Source organism: Oenanthe melanoleuca, chromosome 4 (assembly GCF_029582105.1).
Source record: "Oenanthe melanoleuca isolate GR-GAL-2019-014 chromosome 4, OMel1.0, whole genome shotgun sequence".
Taxonomy (NCBI): domain Eukaryota; kingdom Metazoa; phylum Chordata; class Aves; order Passeriformes; family Muscicapidae; genus Oenanthe; species Oenanthe melanoleuca.
Window position 1 is genome coordinate 1,151,480 of NC_079337.1, and position 22,768 is coordinate 1,174,247.

At 49.2% G+C, this 22,768-nt stretch overlaps 1 protein-coding gene across 16 annotated transcripts in view; it reads right to left on the reverse strand.

The window, feature by feature from the left end:
* Positions 1–22,550, reverse strand: part of RUFY3 (RUN and FYVE domain containing 3) — a 28,309-nt gene extending 5,759 nt beyond the window's left edge. For 7 of the 16 annotated variants that reach the window (XR_008840411.1, XR_008840414.1, XR_008840417.1 and 4 more), the window contains exons 1-12: positions 22,059–22,367; positions 7,650–7,823; positions 6,892–7,009; positions 6,124–6,225; positions 5,898–6,021; positions 5,634–5,695; positions 5,474–5,539; positions 5,302–5,371; positions 4,269–4,361; positions 3,776–3,856; positions 3,225–3,392; positions 2,414–2,511 (exon numbers count right to left, since the gene is read on the reverse strand). Coding sequence is in view for 9 of the 16 variants with exons in the window: in XM_056490481.1 (XP_056346456.1) it covers positions 2,414–2,511; positions 3,225–3,392; positions 3,776–3,856; positions 4,269–4,361; positions 5,302–5,371; positions 5,474–5,539; positions 5,634–5,695; positions 5,898–6,021; positions 6,124–6,225; positions 6,892–7,009; positions 7,650–7,823; positions 22,059–22,278 (1,376 nt within the window). In the remaining 7 variants the exon portion in view is untranslated. Of the gene's footprint in view, positions 1–42; positions 2,054–2,413; positions 2,512–3,224; positions 3,393–3,775; positions 3,857–4,268; positions 4,362–5,301; positions 5,372–5,473; positions 5,540–5,633; positions 5,696–5,897; positions 6,022–6,123; positions 6,226–6,891; positions 7,010–7,649; positions 7,824–11,059; positions 11,114–11,628; positions 11,883–16,677; positions 17,723–22,058; positions 22,368–22,486 lie in introns of those variants that run through there. The other 9 variants (XR_008840412.1, XM_056490482.1, XM_056490485.1 and 6 more) reach the window with 8 other exon arrangements.
* Positions 22,551–22,768: the final 218 nt, after the last annotated feature.

Genomic DNA, 22,768 nt, shown 5'->3' on the forward strand with positions numbered 1-22,768 from the left:
TAGTTCAAAGCAAAGCAAAATGTAGGTGAACCAGGCAGAAGCTCTCATTTTCAATAGTTTTTATTCTATCACTACAGTTTACAGCCATTAGATGAGAAACAGAAAACATCACTTTTATCCAGATTCAAAGCAAACCTCAAGTACACAGAATTTTAAGTCCAGTTGGGGTTTAATGTTACATTTCAGCTTTGCACAGGTAACTGGAACTTGCAACATAGGTTGTAGCTACTCTATTGAGAATTAGTGCATATTCCTGGTCTCTCCCATGGGTGGACACTTGGGCTCAAGCCCCAGTACACCGCCACATTCCCACTCAGGGGCTGACACCAGAAGCAGCCAGATCCTCACAGCTGTCTGATTTCAGCACAAGCCTCACCATCCAAGCCCCTGTTCCTACAGCAGAACTGTGCCAAGGGGCAGGGGGGTTCCTGCCCCAACCAGCTGTTCACACACCTCAGTCAAAGCTTCCACCTTTCCCTCAGGACTCTTTTCTCCAGGGGGTTAGGATGAGTTTCTATTGGTAGGTTATTGAGGGGTGAGTTGATAGGCTGAAGCATGCTGGGGCTGGCAGGGAGGTTCCCAGCAGGGCTGTGCTGGGATCCCAGGGAACAAGCCCCACAGTGGCCCACGTTCACATCTGCAGGACCAGGCTGAGCCCCGTGGGTTCCAAAACACACCCAGGTGTTCCCTCCTGTGTTTGTCACATTTGCCACCCACTGCCCCAAGGAGCACCGTCCCACAGGTCAAAGGGAGAGCTGGCACCGAAGAATTACTACAGGCATCTCACCAGAGCAAAAAACCCCTTATGTGACACAGAAACTCCCCAAACCCAACCTTCCGAAAGAAGCAGCTCTCGAGGAGCACTTACAAACCTAAAGCCTGTGAGAGGCCAGCACAGGAGCTTCAGCGATCAAAGAATGTTAGTTTATAACAGTTCAAGCTACAGTTACTTCAGATTTTACACCCGGGTGCTACACTGGCAATTATTTCTCTATTGAGAGGCATTTCCAAGCTTCAGCTCTTGTTCCTTTAGAAAATTCCATTTGTTTTGAGCAAGGCAAACTCAGAAGAAAATGCAGAAAGTGTAAAAGGCAACTCCTTTCAGCCACCAACTACTCGGACAAGAAAAGGGCAAGGACCAAATTTCCATCTCCACTCCCCACTGCTGCACACCGGGTTCCTTCTCCTGTTTTTAATGTGGTTTTGTTTCCTTTAAACAAAGATCAGATTAGTTTTTATAAAAGTGGTAACTTCCCTTTCTGGGAAGGGGAGAGACCTCCCGAAACACCTCTCCTCCACTTCCATGTGTCAGGAAGGACCACAGGCTATGGCTGGAGGGATTCCTGGCGGAGGTAGAAGCAATGCAAAGAGAAAGAGGTTTCCACTGAACTTACCACTCTACCGTGTTACTCTAAGACACCTACAGCTACTAATTCTGGACACATGAAGTTGAAAGGAATAAGGATAAGTCCCCACCCTCCCTCCCCAGTCCCTAAGGCAGAATGCAGGCAGGCTGCTCACGGAGGGCCGGCGTTCCCGCGCCCGCTCGGCTCGGACTGGGCTGGACCCACACACCAGGAGAGCGGGGAACGGCTGGGGCTACGCACACAACTACTGTCAACAACTTCCAGGGATGCATGTCTCGTCTACTTCACACAGGGGCAAAAAGGGAAGGAGCAGAGTGTCCGAGCTGGCGGCGCCGAGGGCTGTGCTGGGACACGGCCACTCCCCCTGCTGGCGCTCTCCCGGTGCTCGCTGCCAGCTCGCTGGTACTTGGGCATGGTTAAATGGCAGGGCTGGGACTGCTATACCCGACTAAACCTCGGCAGAAAAACTCACTGCTTTGAAAAACTCGCCAAATTCCAAACCAACTTTAGGTGACAATTAACATTTTAACGGTTGCTTTTAGCAATTCTCAAGTTCTCCCCTCATAAATGAGTTCTGATGTCAGAGCTGTGAGGTGGCCAGACATAAAAATGTCTAATGATGCTTTTGGATCAGTTTGTTTGCTGCGCTATTTAAGGTTTTTGCCTGTTTCACCAAATCCTTTTCACTGTATAAGTAAGTCAGAATGAGGATGATGAGAAAACAGAAAAAATAAGAACAGCAAGAGAAAAAGAACATGTGAATTAGCTGAGTAGGTATCCTGAAACATTTTCAAACACAAACTTGTTACGAAGAAAACCACCCTGTTTACCAAGAATCCTTCCCAACAGAAACCCTAAAATGAGAGCACCCAGTGGAGTGCAATGCTCTCATTAAGCAGTTAACCATTAACCAGAGGTGCTGCTCCCACTGCTCCCCTCAGGCAGCTCTTGTCTGGCAGAGCCCTGGGACCCTCCCCTGGCCCATTCTGGATCCATGGGACACTAAAGGACACACCAGTGGATGATGGTTCCATTTCCTGTCTTACCTTTGTTCCAGCTGTTTGATGGTGGCAGCCATCTGATTTGTTTTTTCTTCCAAGCGGCTGTTTAATTCACTCTTCTGTTTCACTCCCATGTCTGAACTCTGGGAAAAGGAGCAGTGGGGGGCTGTGTAAGGAGCAGTAAATCCCAAATAAACCCCCATCAATCATTTGGCACATGAAACAACAGAGCAGAAGGCAGGAAAAAGTGCTGGAATAGCGAATGCCAGGTCAGTATTGCAAGGACCAATGTCTTGGCGTAGAGCTGCAGGCTCCATCCGGACCCCACAGGGCAGTGCCACCATCCTGAATCTTCCTGGATATGGAAAATGCATGATGCAGTGCCTGCTAAAATTCAGTATCTTAATATCATTGAGCTGCTTTGAACAAAGCCACTGGCTCAAGGAGAGCAAAAGCAACTCTTCCCTGTTGTCAGGCTGGTTTTAGGATCTATTCTGAGCATTGTGTTGCTGTTTGGAGAGTCTGCTTGTGTCACCACACAGGAGTTACACCAGGGGCCCTCCACACCGGACTGTGCTGGAGCACAAGCTCCCAGAGCTCTTTTCACACAACAAAACCACACAAGATGCTTTCCCCTGTCTCACACACAAATTTCTGAACCACGATGGATTTGTGTTCAGAAGAAATTGCATTTGCCTTCACCCTCCACCACGTTCCAGTGTTCTCACAGCAGGACAGGAGTGTGTTGCACAGCTGTGACCCTTCCACACCAGCACCTTTCCCACAGGCAGGAGGAATAAATGCACAGCAGCTCTCACCTTCATCTGGAATTGCCTGCATTTCCTTAGCTCCCTACCTGCAGCTTGAAGGACAGTTCATGCTTGAGAGCCCTGAGATCATCCAGCTGCTGTCTGAGTGCCACCAGAGCATCCTGCTTTTCACAGACATCCTTCTCCAGCATCTTCATGGCCAGCTCCATCTCCTGCCGCATCCCAATCTGTGCCTCCAGCTCCTTCTCCACATCCTGGGACACAGAGAGCCCTCAGTATTGCCAGGAGCTGCTCTCCTGGCCCAGGGGTACCACCCTTCCCTTCTGCCCAGTCCCTACCCCGAGTATGTTGCAGTGCCACAGCTTCAGTCACACACCTGGCACGTGCCTGAAGGAGAGTAACTCCCCAGTTTTAGTCCAGTCTCAGAGCTGGGTGTGCAGCACGGCTAGTAGAGGGTCAGGGGATTCCCCAGCATGGAGGGGTCTAAGGAAAGATTTTAATTCCCACAGCAGGTTTAATTTCCTTAATACGTTGAGGCCAGGCATTTTTCTCCCTGTGTGTGCACCCAGCAAGAGCTCAGCATGGCAGTGACCCTTTGCAGCCCTGTGGGGTGAGCCCCGAGCCCCCCAGTGCTCACCAGGCGCAGCTGAGTCTCCTCCTTGAGCTGCTTCCGTGCCTCAGTCAGTGCCTGCCCGTCAGCAGTTCTGTCCTTGGTGGCCTGAGGGCACAGACACAGTTCACTGGGTCATTTGTACTGCCAGCCCTCTCTTGGCCTCACTACTGGCTTTTCCTCAACACTTGGAATTCTACAACAATTCAGGACAAAGCAGCACGACTCCTATTTCCTGTTTTTCCTGCCCCCCTCACAGCAAGTCCCCTCCCTCCTGTCCCCTGAACCTTGCCCAGTGAGCTGTCAGCTGTGGGAGCTCCCTGCTCCATCCCTACGGCCAGGCAGGATTCCCTGTGGCCAGGGCCCATCTGTTCCCTCTGCACAGGGCCCACCTGCCGTTCCTCTAATCCACTGTGGGGTTGGTGTGAGACAAAGGGAAATCAACTCTGTTCCAGGGCAGGCACTCAGGCTGGGCCTGCCCAGGGCTCAGCAACCCCCCCTCTCACACAAACACACCAACCTTACGGCTGGACTCCAGGATGTAGGAGCTCTCCTCCTTAACCCGCTCCATCTCCTCCTGCAGTGTAATGATCCTGTTGTTGGCAACTGCAAGCTGGGAACAACACACAGCAGTAATGCACCAAAAACATACTTCACTGGTTTTTTTCTCTTGACCCCACCAGATGAGGAAGATTTGGCTGGAAATGGAGGACACGTAGCACACAGCACCCTTAGGGACAGGGCACCTGGCTCAGAGGAATTCCCAGGGATGGCTGCACTGCAGACCAACAGATTAATGGTAAGTGTGTGGCCAAAGGCAAGAGAACTTCAGAAACTCCTGCACAGGAGCAGCTCAGAGGCATTCCAAGGGATCAGCCCTGCTATCCTGTGACAAGCCCAAACACAACTCCTGGGTGCAAGGGCCAGTCCCTGGCAGAGGCCAGGCCCAACACACACACAGCTGTGACGTGTGACACAGCTCATCACCCAGCCCCTGCCTGGCACAGCGTGTGCTGTCACCACAGCCTCACTCTGCACACACTGCAGGCCTCCCTTCAACCTTATTACCAAACCCCACCAACACTGCAGCCACCACTGCAATTCATCTCCTGGTACCACACCACTGTGCAGGTCATACTCCAAAAGCTGCTCGTTCCATCAGGTAAGACCTCCTGCCACCCATCTGCCAGGGAACTGACCCCAGAACATTTTATGGCATTTATGCCATCAGTAATGAGCTGCAGACCCATGGTAAAACACGGACTGCACCTATGCCTCCTGTGCCTGCTGTTTCTTATGCTCACGCTGGACATCTCACTTATAATGACATTTTTTCCTTTAATTTTTGCAAATTCACATAAACATACAGCTGATTTTCCCAACTGTGCTCAGTAGCAACAGCCTGTAAAATTCCTTGGCAGGTCAGGTATTCCAGTTCTATGACTGGACACCCCTGATTCTGTACACCAGACATCTGAAAGGGACCCTTCCTTCCCTGGTTAATCCCTAACTCCCAAAGGCCAAAGCATCCCATGGTTTTCCATGGCACTTACCTCCTCAGTCAGCTTTGTGTTGGATTTCTCCAAGGCATCCACCTTGGCCTGCAGGTTGTTTACTGTAGCACTGTTGAAGAGAAAAAACCCTACAGTAATTCCTTCACTTTTTAAAATCCTGTTTTGTCTTTTGCTCTACAAGATAATGAAGAGCCAAGAGAACATATTTCACCTTAGATGCCTATTGAGTTCTTCTACATAGTTCTTCTGGTCCAAAATAGCAGTTATCTGACCATCTCTGGAAAAGAGAAACAGGGCAGTCTGAAACACCTGAATGCATTAGGAAAACATTCCCAAGAGGGGAGCAGCAAGACAAGTGTGTGTGCACCTACCCTTCGCTGCCTTTTGTGCTGTTCCCGTCTTTCAAATACATGGAGAAATCGATAACTCCGACCTGGAGAAATAAAAGTTGCATTTTGCATTACACACGTGGTTTCTAAGACCAACCCACTGCTGCCAGGTGTGGAAGTCTAGAGTTAGAACATCAGCACCTGCTGTACTTCAGCAAGGGCTCATTACATCGGTAAGCTATTCAAAATTCATGAATTTTCCAGTTCAAATGAGCAGAACAAAGCCATTAAGGGAACCCCCAGTACCTGGGAGTCCAGGTCCTCTCCCTTCATGCAGAAGTTGGCATCAATGACATTCAGGCCCACGAGGAGACCAGCAATGATGGCACCTTCCTCCTCCATCATCAGCGCGTTGGGCTCGTAGAATTCACTGTGGGGTGCAGGGGAGAGACACAGAGGTGTGACGTGGGGAAGATGATCAGAATCTTACAGGAGAGCAGAAGGGAACCTAACTGATGAGTCCAGCACTCACCTGAGAAGATCCTTTCTGTTAATCAGGGCTTTCATGTACTCTGAAAGTTTCTTCTGCATCAGAGCCAGGCGCAGCCAAGCTCTTCCTCTGCCCACCGGTGTCCTGCAAAGGCCAGAAACCAACACTTGCAGACACCCTGCAAGGCACAGTCACCAACAGCTCCAATAACCCCACCCCACCTCAAGTTCCTGCACTTGCAAGACCTGCACTGGTGCAGAGACAAGGTGTGCAAGCACAGATAGGTCCAGACCGAGTAAGCCATCACTGCTTCTCTTAACTCATTATGTTTTTGCTGCCATACTAAAAAGATTTCCCTGGCTTTAGCCCTCCCCTCTTTAACACAAGCTACTACCTTCTCCAGCTTGGTGCCTAAGCTGTCCTCTCACATACACCTTACCTGAACTTATTTAAAAGAAGAATTACCCACATCAGCCTCAGAACTATTTAAACTGCTATAACCTTCCTGTTAATTCCCTTCCTCTTGAGTCTGACTTAATAAATGCTCAATAAAGGCTCCCATGCCTGAGGCACAAGCAGTAAACGCCCTGCTGCCTGTAAGTTGCCACACTCTTAACAGAGCAAGAATAAATCCTGTGCTCTGCTGCTGCAGATCCTTGATGAAGAGAAAGAGAGCAACTATCCATTTTTATCTGCAGAAGTTGACAGATGTATTCCTGAAGGTTCTGTTTGCCCTTCCTTCTCTTCTGCAGGATCTTTCGCACAATAAAACCCATATTATGCACTCATGCAATAAAGGAGTGTACTTACTTCAGCCCTGGGAGATCCTTAACACTTGCTGTAATCTCTGCAGCCTCAGGAACAAGTTTTTCTACTAATTCTAGAGGTCCCCAAAATGACTTATTTTGCCCAAGAAAAGTCTTTTTGGCTAAAAAACAAAAAGAAATTTAAAAATTAGACCTGTGCTGATATTACACATTCTCAAATAAGTGAACAAATTAGCCAAATCCTGCCAGAGTGGCTCCTCTGGGGCTGCTGCTGGGCAGGCACTTGGTATGCTGGAATCTCAGGATGGTTTGGGTGGGGAAGGGCCCTAAAGACCAATCATTTCCGTGCCCCTCTGCTTCCCACCTCCAGCTACTACCACACAAGGGCAGCACCTGAAGGACAGTCTGTTCCTGGCCATGTGAGCTGTGACTCAGGATTTCACACTCAAACACAGGCTCTGCTTTAAAAGCAGCTTCAAGCCATGAGCTGCACACAGCCCGAACCCTCTGTTTAGACAGAGCTACTGAGAAAGGAGCTCCAGGGCTGCAGCTCCTCTTCCAGCACGGGGATGCATTCCTAAAGCACGAGGAAGGGCAGCAAAAGGAGTCAGGAGCTTGCCAAAAGCCAGTTTGATCAGTGAGCTGTAGCTGGGACCACCGAGGTGCTGTTTTAAACACGGCGCGCACCCGGCACACCTCGGCTCCCCTGCAGCGGCTCTGTGCCTCCCCTGGGGCCGGCCAGCCCGCTGTGCTGGCAGCAGGGCCCTGCCGAGCTCTGCTGTCTGTGGCCAGGCTGAGTACCTTTGAGGCCGTGCTTGAGGCAGTGCTCCATGACCACGAAGAACTGCTGCAGCGGCGCGTAGTCCGAGTCCAGCGTGCGGCCCAGGTTCAGCGCCGACTCGATCAAACCCTTGATGCTCAGCTTGGCCATGTTCATCAGGTTCATGCGCTCGTTGGCCATCAGGTAATTCGGGTCTGCAACCAAGGAACCAACACTGCTGAGCCACAGCGCTGCCTGCACCACAGCCAACACCCCACCTGGCTCTGTCTTCCTCAGCTCGGAAGGCATTTCTGGGGCGGCTTCACAGGAGGCACTCTGCAGGCCTTTTGTGGAGAAGAATCAACAGCAACTAGCCAAAAGCCACAACAGCAGGGGAATAGACTGTGTGTCCTACTGAGGGTGCCTGAATACTGCAAATAACTACAGGAGCTCCCTATTTTCAAGCAAGACATTTGGAACCTGCTGTTCACCCTGTGCTTTGCACCTTGACCACGTGTCTCTGACCATCAGGGCCATCCCTTGTTCCAGCCCACTTCCCCAGCTACAATCTAAGAATCCTCCCCCTGTGGTTTGTTCTTCCGTCTCAACATCACCTCATACTTAATCCAGCAACATGTCTCTAGTCCAACCTTCATCGCTCTTCCTCAAAGACTAATTTTTTAAGCTTAGATGTAACATGGAGCTGACTCCCACTTCCCTCTTTTGGTTTTAATACTGCCACTGGTTTTCACCAGTGAGGAGCTGATCTTCAGGGCTTCTGACAGGCCATTCTAAACCCCCAAACTCACAGATCTCCCAGATTATATTTTTCCTCTCCCATATTATCAACAGCCAGGCCTTTAGACCTGTTGCTCACACCCAAGTTTTGAGCTCCAGTTCTCAGGTACAGGCAGTTTCATCCCTGTAAGGTCCATTTCTCCAGGGCTGCTGCCAACAGCCAAGGACCCTTGAACCAAGCTGCTGCCTCCACAAGTGAATTAACTACTCCTGGCAGCAGAGACGTGACCTGAGGACACCTCAGACTACAGATCTAAGCAAGAGGACCTGTCAGCACCCAGCCAGAAAGAGAGCCAAGAGCACAGCTAACAGACCCACAGCCCAGTGCACATCACTGTGGGCTGGGAGAAATCCAGCACAGGGAGAGGGAAGAACTGGGGCAGCACCAGCATCCAAACCTCATACCACAGCTCATTTGTTCAGTCCCTCCAAAAGCAGCTCAGGACAGAGCTTCTCTTCTTCAGAGTGAAGCAGCACCAGAAGTCTCCTCTAAAATTACTTCCATAGTTTAGAGAACTTCCATTTGGGAATGCAATGCTCAGAGCAGCACTGGACTGCAGAAAGACACAACTTGGTGAGGTGTTTTTATTGCCTTTCAGGACTACTGCTGCCTGCAGGTGATGGGTCTGGCTGATCTGGAGCTACCCTGAGCTGCTCTGGATTTTATGGCCTGCAGTGTAGCTAACAGTCACCACCACTGGGAATGCAGGCTCAGGAACAGGTCAGGCACAGCACTGCCAGCACACAGACCTCCTCCTCATTGTCTCTCCTCACATTTCCTCACTGGCCAAGGCCACTGATCTGATGGGCAGCAAGGCATCCACAGAGACTCTCCAAACCCCTAAAGGAAGTGCACAAGAGGAGCACCAAAGAAAATGCTCCTTTGGCCATGGTTGTTGGCTAATTTCAACAGAAAAGTATGTTCACCATATCACACTAAACCAAGGTTTCTGCTTCCTTGGTCTGCTGTGAGCAATTGTGCTCTGAATGTGCAGTTTATCCAAGATTCTCATCTTGCAAACCAGTTAGCTTATACAGGGTGAAACTGGATAAAATCCCTAAGGTTTATTCCAAAAATTAAATGCTAAGTAATTGATACTCTTGCCCTATATACTGCACCATGCACACCTGTAAAGAAGGCAGGGTGGGCAGGCAAGGCTGACTTTTACACAGCAGAAGTGTCAAGCTTTAAGCTGGGACCAGTCTGATCCTGGTGTGCACCTGGCATGCTCCATCTGAGCCAGTACCTTCTCCAACTGCCTTCTGCCTCTAACTGCAAAACCTCTGCCTGGGCTTTCCTACACAGCCCATGTCATAACCCTTAAAAAGTAAACCTCCAGCCCCTGAATTTTGCCTTTCCACAGGGTTTGGCTTTCAAATGAAGGAACCAAACTCTCAGGACATTTTTCTATTTAAATATTGCAACTTCTGCAGAACAGACATGTTTTCTATCCAGCTGCTTCCATGAAGACGTTTCCAAAAGCATTCAAGAACCCTGTAATTTGTTTATAAGGTACAATCTTTACCCAGGAGCCTGAAAGTCAAGAAAGAGTCAAAGCAATACAGGATCTCAAAGGGTTAAGCTGTGACTGGTCTTGGTACTTCTCGTTTGCTGACAAATTTTATCATATTTACTCTAAAACAAGGAAGAAGCAACTAAAATGAAGCTAGAACTTGGATCAAAGGCAGGGAATGATGAGCCACTGGAGAAGTGAACAAACCCACTGAAAGCAATGCCAATTCATTAGCATTTCATCAAGGTTCATCTCACACCAAGAACACCAACTTAAACCTGAAATTTAGCACAGCTGCTTCCGTGTGGCAGAGAACCACCTCTCACCTGACAAAATAAATACAAAACAACTCAGGCAATATTTTATGGGAAAAAAGAAGTCTCAACCCCCTGTTCTTCCTTAAAGCCTGTCGTGCAAAATGGCCCTCTCTGGGAAGCAGCAGGGGCACAGAACCAGCACAGCAGCTAAAGATGGAAGATGAGCAGCAAGGAGCAACGTGCTCAGTGCATGACAACATCAGCCTTTTGTGCTGCAAACACCTGAATCCCAAGCAGCATTTCATCTCCAAAGTACCCATTTGCTTGACTGCTTGCTATGTTGGGGATTCGGCTATTTCACATTTGCACAGTTGCTTAAAAATCAAGAAAGAAGTGCTATAAATAAGTTTTTCATTTAGTACTTTGCAAGTTCTAAAAAAAATTTGCAATGCAAGTTTTGGAATAATTTTTGCCAAGCCTTGGCAAATACTGGCAGAAAATCTGAGGAATCTAGACATAAATACTGCAGTAAATCTGAAGCTTCAGAGTGATTTCTGAAATATTTTTTAAAATTCAGCTTCCATGCATTGCTACAACCTTTTAAGCTGTGCTTCTGCCAGGCTCAGGAAACTACTGCCTCTGAAAGCATTTAGGAGAAGGCAAATAATCCTTGTTAATTCACTACTTCTACCTCCACTTCATCACAAAACAGTATAAAAAAACCCACAAACATTTAAGCAACACCAAGAAAATGCAAGAAAGCCACAGCCACTGGCACTGGGAAGGAAAACTAGCTGCATTTTGCACTCAGGCTCAAAATAACAGAGCAGAAGGCAAGGATTAGCACAAACAAGAGCTGTGAGATGTGGGTGTGGAACGCACCTTCGGAATCATCGCGCAATCGCTCCACCACATCTGTCAAATCCTCCCAAGAGTCTTTGCAAACAGCAAAAGGAAAGGAAAAGAAAGAAAAACGTCATGCAAGCCGTGATCTAAAGGAAAGATTCAAAATCAAGGTGTAAGAAAAGCATAACTCAAAGGGAGATTTGCATCATACAAGACTTAATTCACAGTGGCAAGACATCTGCAAGTCAAAAAGGTTCATTAGTCTGCACAAAGCAATAGAGCAAAGCATTTTTCTCCCAGAGTCAGACCAGGGCAGGCTTCAGTAAAGCTGCAGAAGCTTTGTTTCTGCATTAACACAAGCAACATTTTTGTAAAGCACATCTTGAAAACAAAAGCAACAAAAGCATTACTTCATTTGTAAAATAAGAGTGCTAAACTTGAGACATTTATGCAATGTCAGCTTTTGCTTCCATTTCCTCATACCCAGCCCCAAGACGAACTACTGGCAGGGAAACAGCCACACAACAGAGGTGGGAAGCAGGGAAAACATGCACTGAGAGCAGTTTAAAGGCTCAGCAGAGCCCAGAGTCTGTTCTGACCCTCACCCCAAACGCCAGATCGTGCAGAGCTGACCCGGCTCGCAGGCCGCTGCTGATCCCCTACGGACTCAGCCAGGGAAGCAGCCCTCTCCTCGGCGGGACGAGGGAGGTGTCCTGGGACGGAGAGGCAGGACAAGGAGAACAGGTTTCAGCACCCACAGTAAGTGCACGCTGCAGCCCCACGGGCCGGGGCAGACACTGACTCTGCCCTCCCCACTCACGCAGCCGCGCTCCCCAGCGCTGACCCGCCACGGGCAGAACGTCCCGAGCGCGGCCACGGCTCCGGCCCTTCCCGAGCCAACTGTGCCAGCGATGAGCAAAGTCCAGAGGCTGCCGGGCCCTCCTCCTCCTCCCTCCCACACAGGCACAGCGCCATCCCCCTGCTCCAGCCTCCTGCCCATATAACCAAACTGATTTACCAGTACCGGGGTAACAGGGACACAGAGAATGACAGGCTTCATTTCTTCTTTCTCATTTGCTTTTAACCCTTAGCAAGTAACCCACATAAAGCTCCCTGAGAAATATCCAGAGGAGTCACAAATAGTGTCTTCTCTTCTATCCCTACAAGCCATAATCCTACTTTCCTCCTAGCATGACTGGTACTATGGCATTTGCATAGATTTAGAGGCAAAAGCACACACTTAATTAGCACTCTCTTTCCTATTTTCATCATTCTCCTTGTATCCAGCTGCACTTTGCATAGAGTTCATTTCTTCTTTTACCTTGTACATTTTCCCACTTGTCTGGAAATTCCACCAAGCAACAGTGGGGGGGGAAAACGTGTTCCCACAGAAGAATCACAAAGACCTGAAACTCCATAGTTTCCATGGTCCTTATGGGGTGTGAAAAATTCAATACTTTTGATTATGATGGAAATTATTTAATTCAGTGTGTACCAAGTTAAGAAAACAGGATGTCCAAGGCTTTTAAGTCTCCATAACACGATTAACTAATTCCAACCAGATCCCCAGGAAGATTACTATTATGGAACTAAATATCCCATTGGAATGAACACTCCAGCCAGTTCCTCAGGAAGGGACTGGAGAACTTGCCTCTAATGTATCAATCACAAAAATCCCATCTGTTATCTGGACAACGGAGGGGTTTGCAGTCACTCCCTTTGCTGACGCAGCAGCAGCAGCATCTCCCTGAGGGAGCAGGGATACTTTCCCAAGCCAAAGAAAGCTTGTTCAAGTAAACCCTGGGAGAATGGAACAGCACCAAAATCATTTCACACTGCTGCTCAACACTCTGTTTTTAAAGGCTGAAGTTATTAGGCTAAAATAGAGTTGAGCTGAAGCCTTTCTGAACCAATGAGCATCACCTCACACACAGCATCTGGGATGGGACAGCCACAGCTTCCCTGGGCACCCTGTGCCAGGGGCTCTCCACCCCCACAGGGAAGAGCTTGTTCCATCAGGAAGGTCACGAGTTTTAAGTAGGTCAGGATTTTTTACATTATCTTTAAGTACAGACATTTGAAACAATCTGGTAAGGAGAAGCTGAGCCATCAGTAAAATAACCTAAAAAAACCCAAGGCATCAGTTTTGGGAAGTGAAAACTGAGCCTGATATAGCAAGTCCTGAGTGATGCTACCAGGTCAGCCCAGCTGCTGGGGCTGCTGGGAAAGGCTTGGCCCCAATCTGGAAATGTTACTTTATTATCAAAGGGGAACCCTGGTGCCATTACTACACTTAAATTACATTCTGATACTCGGTACCCTAAGAATATATTTAATAGCAAATAAAGAGGCCAAGGTAGAAAACTGGGTAGATGCTGTTCATGTTATGGAAGGTACATAACTAATTCTTTCAGGTTAGGTTTGCCAACATGATGGATCATGAATTGTTGACAAAGAAAAGGGATCAGCAAAGGGTTTCAGCATCATGTTCAAATACCCTGCAAGCCAAAAATCAGGGAAGCCACCAGGCAGTCTGCAGCCTAGAATGCCAGGAACCATCCACTCAGGAAAAAGCAGCTTAAATAACCATCTATTTAAAAACCCACTGCATAAAAATTCCATCTCTATACATATATAGGAGAGCCTTGCAGACAGAAAAAAAAGGGCAGTCAAAGATCTGCAACAAGCACGAAGGAAATAAAAGGAAATGAAGAAGTACAGACAGCTTGGAAATTCCCAGCCCACTCTCCATTACACCTATGGGACAAATAAACAGCCAGTGTATATCACATGAAGTCACAGTTCAATGCCACCCTCAGTCTTACTCCCATCTCCACGTGATTACCATCAAATAATTACCCAATTTCTCTATGTTGCAACTGTGTGCAGCTGTATGGAATGTTTCTGCACAACCAGCCTATTTTCAGAGGGAAACACATGACTGACTGCAATGGGAAATTTCTCATCCTATTTCAGTCCTTGATAGTTTATACCAAGAAAATAAAAACCCAAACCCTTGGGATTTTTTCCCCATCTTTCACTTCCCAGTTCAGTTGACTCCCAAGTGGTTTCTCTGCAGCACTTCTGACTCCCCATCTATGAGGGATATAAACCTGCCCTGATCTCTCCAGCTCTGACTCCATTTAGACTGACACAGCTCAAAAGAGCAAAGAAAACAACTCTTAACAGTAATTTCTGAATTGAAGTCTGGATTACATGACCTAACTGCTATTCCCAAGATTTATGACACGCTGTAATTCATTTAACTTGCATTTACTGACTTCACATTTCTTCTATTAAATCTGGTCTCCAGCTCCTTCAAACTTCAATCTGTTTAGGGGTGTCTATCACCAGACATGTTTTAAAAGGTTTTTTCCAACTACAGAGTCATCTTCTGCAGGTTTTTGTCCACACCTGAAAGGTCCCTTTCCAATTGCTCCTCTTAGTGCAAATAGAGGAGATTAATAAAAAGAGGAATTGTAATTCTTGGAAGTTCTCTCAAGTTAGCACACGTATTCCTTCTGGACACTATTACAAGGTGATCCCATGAGGACAAAAATTTCCACAGCTCTATTGGAAGCTCCTCATGATTATTCAAGATAAAAATTAAACATCCAGTAAAACAGCCTACAAAAAGGCCACTTTGTGTAACTTCTCCCTAAAGCTGAGGCCACTGGTTAATGCCACCCATACAGTTCTTCAAAATTAAACCTTCACACACATTGCAAGTAAACAAGGTTAACAACCATCAATCTCACATTTAATTTTGAGGGGCCTGCAAAACACAGTAAGGTTCTGACAGTCTTACTAAGAATCACTGCGAGTTCTTTTTCTAACTCAAGCAGATGTACAGTAAACAGCAGAATCTGCGTATTTTCATGTGCACATAGAATTGTTTCAACCAACTGAAGAAGCGTATTAATTGTTTTTATTGTTAAACTGAGCAGCCATGCTACAGGTTATATGGATGGAATGCAAGCACCTCAGTAGCTGCTGCTTGCTTTTAATTTGAAGAAATTTGGCACAATTGTACAGCTTTGTTTTTCCTTCCCATAATGCCTACCTTTGCACATCTGTTGTTGTTTTTATGGAGACACTCGCAGGGACACGAGCCCATGCTGCTGTCCCCCTGACCTGTGCACAGCCTGCAGACACAGCAGCACTGCTGATGCAGGAGCAGCAGACCCAACACCGGGATACAGCTGTGTCAGCTTTCCTATTGTCAACGCTCTTCCTGACCTTCCCTGTTCCAAACACCACTTGGATCCAAACACACCCCCCAAACAGCCACGAGCAGCCTTCATCTAAGCATGCATAAAGATCTACAGGAAGGCTGTTATGGTACTGCTCTTCTGCATTTATTTCTGACATATGAATTAAATCACGTGGTAAAGAAATGAGCAAATGCTGTTTTCCAACCCCCTTCTGGTATTCACCGGAGAACGACTGTAATTACACCTTGAAAAACACTGGAGTAAGACCAAGGAAGGTGTCAGTGTCACACACAAGAACATGGGAAATGGAAGAGAACTGAATTCCTGCTCACCCTGTACTCACCTCCCTGAACCCCTGGGATATGCTTCAGAGAGAATATTGAATTCCTCCTTTTGAAACCTCTGTCTGGTATCCCACTGCGTGACTAAGTACTTGGCAAGCCAAATCCAAACCCAAGGGCTACTGTCACTGAAAACAGCTGTCAAATGGAAATTAAATTATCCCTTGGAAATTTATTTTAAAGCTTAAATCCCCACCACAATTTGACTTGCCTCATTCAGCAAGACAATGTAAGACACTGCTGACTTAACCAGGCAGCATCAAACGGGTCAAGTGAGACTGCTTGGTGGAGTGGCATTTCAGGAGTGACTGGAACAGGGTCAGCCATGAGAAACTGGGGCCTCCTTGCTGCAAAACCAAAGGTGCATCCAGCAAGGGCACTCAGAACTCAGCACCCGCAGAAACTCATCACCTCTCCTCCTTCCCCACTTGTTTACTGGCAGAGCATTGTGCAGATGCCCCCTCATGCTTTAGTACTGTCAGAGATTCGATGCTCGTCCTTTATTAGAGTGTTGATCAAGCCAGATGACAAATCCTTTTTCCAGGGCAAAGCGAGATGGGCTACATGTCCACGTTTCAGGCTCCAAGCCATCCCAAACAGCAGCAGGCTCATCAGAGGCGAGCTGGGGCACTGTGATGGCATCGTCACCTGACCGTGGGCATGGCTGCGTAATGGCTGGGGCTTTCCAAAAACTCCCCACGACCCTGCACAGGCTGCGCTGCTGGTATCAGCAGGCAGCTCACCAACAGAGCCATCAGCCCCGGTTCATGGGCAAAACCGTGACTAGATGTTCTCCCTGAGCAACATCACGGTCCTCCTCCCTCCTGAGATACACAAACCCCATACAGCTACACAGATAACTCATCACAAACCCGCCCTAAGGGGCAGCGTTGCGAATTCCGAGGGCCACCTGAAGCAGCGAAGGGGCTTTCTGCTGTGCCCGCGGCTGTCCGGGGTCCGCAGGCGGGACACGAGCGGGTGCTCCTGGGGACGCCCCCTCCCAACTCGAGCGGGACAGCACCGGGACAAGGCCGGGATACCGCCGGGACAGCACCGGGACAAGGCCGGCCCGGGGCTCCGGGGCACGGCCGCACCGTACCTTCGTGGGTCGGCTCGGGGTCGGGTGTCAGCGAGATGTCATCCAGCTCGCGCAAGCACAGCCACTCTCCATCCATGGACACGCGGAATTTGCAAAGATAGATGGTCTCCATGGCAGCCTGAGTGATCTTGTCTGTGGTGGGGGTTGGCATGTCGCTTTGAGGCGTCAGAGCAGACATGATGACTCAGCTGGTACAACAACAACGGGGGCAAAATAAGGACTAAAACCAAAAGCTTTCTGAAGAAGAAAAGCAGAAATACCTCGCGATTAAAGGACAGATCGCTCAGGATCACAGAGGCTGCTCTGGCCTTTTCATAGATCAAGCAAGGTAAAAACGCTGCTCCTTCCCGCTTAGCTCTGCCTCCCTCCTTTGCACCGACTGCCGTCGTCTCCAGCTGTGCTAGAGGCTGCTGATCCTCAGCGTCCACAGAAAACCTGCCTTCTGCACCACAGGCAGCAGGGAAAACCAAGCAAAAAATATTAAAATAAAAAAAAAGGAAGGCGGCAGAAGCAGAAAGAAGGCGCTCCTGCGGCGACGAGCGCAGCAAACACAAAGGAGGAGCGGCGGGCAGCGTCCCGGCGGCCGCGATGCCAGCGCAGGTCCCGTCCCTGCGCAGCCCGGCGAGCGCCGCGCGATTGGCTGCGCGCAGCAGCAGGGTGGCGGCCAAGATGGCTGACGGGGAGCGGGGCTGCGGCCCGCGTGATCCGCGCTGCCGCTGCGGCGGGCCGGCCGGCGCTCCTCGGGCAGCGGCACAGCCGCGCACAGCGCGCCGCCAGCCCCACAGAGCCGCGTCTGTATTCCGCTCGCAGCCCCTGCGTGCCGCCGCAGCGGCTCAATCGGCACCTTTGTTTGCACAGCAGCGTGCGAGCCGCGCTTCGGGTCTCACTCGCTCTGCCGCCTTCTCGGGGGCACCGACCAGCTAAAATGTCCCATGTACAAAAAATGACAGGATGGACTTATTGTCTCAGGGAAAAAATGATCTGGCTCCAAGGATGAAGCTCTTTCAGCGGGGCATGGATACATGGAAGGGCAATAAAGGAGAACATCACAAACGTTGTGACCCAATCCCATTCTGTAAAAATCTCCCTTGAAAATGGTGCTGCTCGGGTGAGGCTGACACAGAAACACTGTCTCTAGCAGGAAGGGAAACAGGCTTTCAAGCTCTCACCAATAATATAATAATAGTACTTTATAATAACAGCACTGCATTCCTTGTCCCCTCCTGGCTGGCTGAACCTCGCCCATGTCCCCAGCCCACACCAGGTCCTGGTGCTGGCGGACAAGAGGTCCCAAGTCACCAGACAGGTTTGTCATTCCCAAGGTCGCCATAGTGTCACCACCCACTTCAACAAGGCTACCAGGCACCAATAAATTAGCTCATCCCACCTCATGGCTGTGTGGCTCCAATCCATTGGAGAGCAGATGTGTAACATCCACCTGAAATGGATGGACAGCCAGCCTTGGAGCAGGCAGTCCCCAGAACAATATAGATAAGAACACCTGCCCAATGTTCAGGACCTCAATTACTCTCCCTGCTTTCTGTTCCTCCAAGAAATACTCAAAAGGATATACATCTGTTTCTTAGGCATGGGAAATGCCAAAACAGACTGCTGGATACACAATTGAGCATGCCAATGCATACAGCTTTCAGAAAAAAAATGGCACCCATCACACAAAAGCCTCATAAAACTGGCAAAAAGGATTAAGAGCTGCTATTTCTGGCTGCCAAGAGGAAGCAGTTGCTTTCAGTGAAAACTTCCTGCTTAGTGCAGCACATTTTGACTCAGCAACTCTTTGCCCATCAGGCCAAACCCAACCAAGCACCAGGCAGCCTGTTCTGACAGCGGCGCAAAGGGCAATTATTTCACAGAAAACAAGAATTACTATTGTTTCTTCTCCCCAAGAGAACAGAGCTTATAAATCGTGCTGGCAGCATCTTAACTCCTATATTTACATATCCTCACAGCAATCACGGCCTCTAGCTGCAACATCCACATCACACCATCCCAAACTCTAACCACAGTCAAAGTGGCCACGTACCAAGTGCTACAGAACATCTGCTGGCCCTGGCTCACCCTTGGACAGGGTCTAAACAAACCCTTCAGAATCAACAAAGCACCGTAAGCTATTGCTCAAGCTGTTATCCAACAGATCTCATTAACAGCAGTTGAATTTCTTTGTTTTCCAAGCAATTAGAAACACCAACAGCACTGGGCGTAGCCCTGCAGCTCCCATTTCACAACACGGGTGTTCAGCTGCACTGGCACAGGCAAGTGCCCTGCACATCAGGATCACAGGAAAGGTCTGCTAAAAAATTAGGAACCCTTCAACTTCCATTGCTTTGCTTTTAACACACAGAAATAACAGAAGCCAGTAATCCCCTTCCAGCCGAGTCCTACTTTCAGGCTCCTTTATGCAACGATCCTGCTGCAAATACTCCACAGGGATATTTAAAGTACTTGGAAAATGTTCTTTAAGTTTGACTTATTTCCAAACCAAAAAAAAAACAAAAAAAAAAAAACCACCAAACAGAAACTGTTAACTTACTGACTTGTGGCCTTTTAATCACCACCTGAAAACCACAAGACAAACCTTCTCCTATCCCCATCCTGTGCCCCAAAGTGATAAAACCAACAGAGCATCTCATGAAGAAACCAAAGAAAGCTATCAAATATTTGTGTTTTAATGAAACCTTTCATACAACTACCAGGCCACTCAAGGGCACCTGATAAGGCTCCATCAGGGTGCCAGGATGGTGATGGACACGGGAAATCCCAAATCACGGATAAATGCAGAGGAGGTTGTGCAGGATGAACCACTTTCTCCATCTCAAACCAGTCAGGCAGCCTTGACTGGTCCTACAAACCCTCCTGTGAGCTACACTTTGGCACAAGCCCTCAGAGGCTTTGGCTAGGTTGCAAAACATAGCAGGGTTCTGCCAAAACATTTTTAAGATTAAAGAATCACACACTGACTGCTCTGGAATTTTAAGACTAACCACCTTAACACCAAGCATTCCATCAGCCACCAGTATTTGGGAGCTCAGCTGTTCTGCAGAGTACTCTGAGGTTCCAAGCTGAATGAACTGGAATCATCTATGAAAAGAAACCCAAATAAATTTCCAAATCATCCTTAATACTCCAGGGAGCATCTCTGGGTGTACTTTTATTTTCAGAGCCTGTGAGCAACCCGTGTTTCCATCATTAGGAGAGTTTTCCCCTCACTGTGTGGAGATTGCAAAGCAAAAAGGACAAAGCCATCTCTGACATGGAATGTAATCTAAAAAGATAAAATTAGCAACACAGCATCTGCATGGCAAAGTCTGCTTCTGACTCCTCTGCCAGCACAGATATGCAGATTACCTCAAACACCAGCTACTCCCAGCCCTGCAAGCTCAAACAGGAACAGGCAAAAGGAAGTTGAACAACCCAAAAATCAGTAACAATTTCTTCATTAAGAAGTGACAGACAAGTTTTTTTTGCCTACTGTGAAAAACTGAGATATTAAGGATTGAAGTAACTCTCATAAATGAAGGAAAAGTCAAGTATCATGATATTGGGCAGACTTTCAGTGAGAGCAAGGAAAGGTTTGGGGTTTGGTCAAGTGTTTTGGGTTTTCTCAGGACAGCTTAATCAAGTTGCTTTTATTGTTTTCTAAGGTTTTTCTGCAGGTCATCATGTTTAAGTACATCATCTTGTTCCTTCTGTCTGGAACCACCTGTAACAAGTATGCAGGTGCTGCTGCCATGAAGAGCTTTTGCAGTCTCCTTCCCTAAGCAGCTCTGGCGTCCACCTGATGTTTGGAATCAAGGGAGAACACAACAGAATAATTCAAAGACTGATTTGTATAGTAACAGGAAAAAAAGACTTGAAATAAACCTCCAAAATATTGTGAAATACTGACTTTTTGGTGTAGTGGCCACTGCCTCCCTGTAACACCTAAGACTTTACATCAGAACTGCTCCTGCTGCTCTGTGGGAACAAATCAAAGATGCCCTTAGGAATGTGAGAACTGGAAAAAAACACGAAAAAAGAGATGGGAGGAAAAGTGATGTACTGACAGAGTTTGCCCCAGAAGAGAGTCCAAGACCCCATGCAAATAGATGCTGGTTCCTGTTCCCTCCAGGCACTGCTATCACAGCATCAGTCAGTCCCCGAGTGAGCTGTGACACACGATACTGCACAGGCAGCTCCACCTCCACGGCTCACAACAACAAGGGAACTTTTAGAAGCATCTTGTAAAGGTTTTTCACAAGCTTACATGAACAACCACTGCAGAATAAGGCTGACATGGGATAAAGCACTGCTGAAACACTGAGCTTCTCCACTAAGTCCTTGTGCACAAATGTGCTCATGTCAATGCTTCAGTTTGCCCACATCCAGAGAACAGCTTCTCACAAAGTTTGAACAGCTAAGATAAAATATTTTTTTGTAAGTCTTCTTTTCTGTCAGAAGTAGCTCAACCCCTTGCATGCACATCACGGGTTTACTATGGGTAAAGATCTCCTGATTAGTGAAAAATTAGCAGTGAAACTGAAGGTTTTGACAGGGGCCTGTCATTTCAAATAACAACTTAGCAGGGAAGGACTTTGGACATAAGGCAGTCACAGACAGCCCTTCATAGAGCTTAGAGAAAAGTCAGGATGTATCACCTCCTCCTGGCATTACAGACATGGACTTCTTACCTCACTGGTTCTAGCGGTGCTGAGTAATGCCTTCAAATACATCAGCTTGCAAAGGAGAAAAAAATCAGACACCTGCTCCAAACAAATCAGCTCCTGAGTGAGTGCATGCTCACCTGGGACAGGAGGTGACAAAGCAAAGGCCAAAAGCTCAGTCACGCACACTCTGGCACCAGCCCAGAGGATGAAGCTGCTGGTTATTTTTAGGATGGATGGAAAAGAGATCTCTTCTATATGCACCCATGCGTGTACTTCTTACTTGATTTTACAACACACCCAAGTACTTCAGAGTACTCCAGCTTCCCCAAATGCACAAGAACATCATAAAGAATCTGACAAAGGAGAAGGCTGTTTGCCACCCAACACGCCCCGCACAGCGCTGCACTTCAGCCTCTCCGTGTCTCCAGCGTGCAGTGCCCCCGCCTCGTTTTAGCTCTGGGCACCAAGAGCAGGAGGAAGCCCGAGGGGGGATCCCCAGCCCCAGAGCGCACCCCGCGCCCAGCACAGCCCGCTGGCTTTCCAGGGGCGGCAGCGGTTCCCCACAGGGCTCTGTGGGGCTGGCTCTGCCGAGCTGCCGGGCCAGCGGGGCTCACACGGCGCCCGCCCGCCGCCGGCAGCTCCCCTGTCCCCCGCAGCCCGGAGCCCCGGCCCGCCCCGCCCCGAGGGAGCTCCGGGCCCCAGCGGCCCCGCCGTACTCACGGGCTCCGTCCGGCCCCGGGTAGCTCAGCACCAGCACGGGCAGCGCGGCCCCGCCGCGGGGCGCCGGGGGTCTCCACAGCCCGGGCGGTGCGGCCGCGGCGCCGCCTCCATGGCCGGGGTAGAGGAGGAAGAACGGCGGCGAGGCAGGGCGCGCCTCCTCCTCCTCCTCCTCCTCCGCCGGCGCTGCCGCCGCCTCCCCGGGCTCGGGCCGCTGCTCCATGCCGGGGGGCAGCTCCGCTCCGGCCCCGGCCCCGTCCCGGGAACTTTCCGCCGGCGGCGGCGGCAGCGCTGCCCGCTCCGCCTCCGCCATCGCCGCCCCAGCCCCGCCCCGCCCCGGGCTCCCCCCGCCCCCGGGAGCGGCTCTCCCGCCCGGGGAGCACGGCCGGCAGCGCCCCGAGCCGCCAGCCTGGCGGGTGCGCCGCTCTTACCGAGCAGCCGGGCCCGGGCACCATCTCCTGCCTCCCCTTGGCTTCACCCGCCGTGCGAGCGCACGGACGGCAGCGTCTGGAGATCGGGGACAAAAGGGGACAAAGTCCAAGTATATTCTTTTGTATTAAAACTGCCAAGTACAGCGTACCGCTGTGAATTACACTTGGGAGATCCTTTCAGAAGACAAGGCAATTAATGTGGGCTGTGGTGGTGTCAGCAGGCAGGAAACACATAAATCTGCCCTTTCTTAAAGATCACCCTGCCTTCCGTGCACTTGGGTT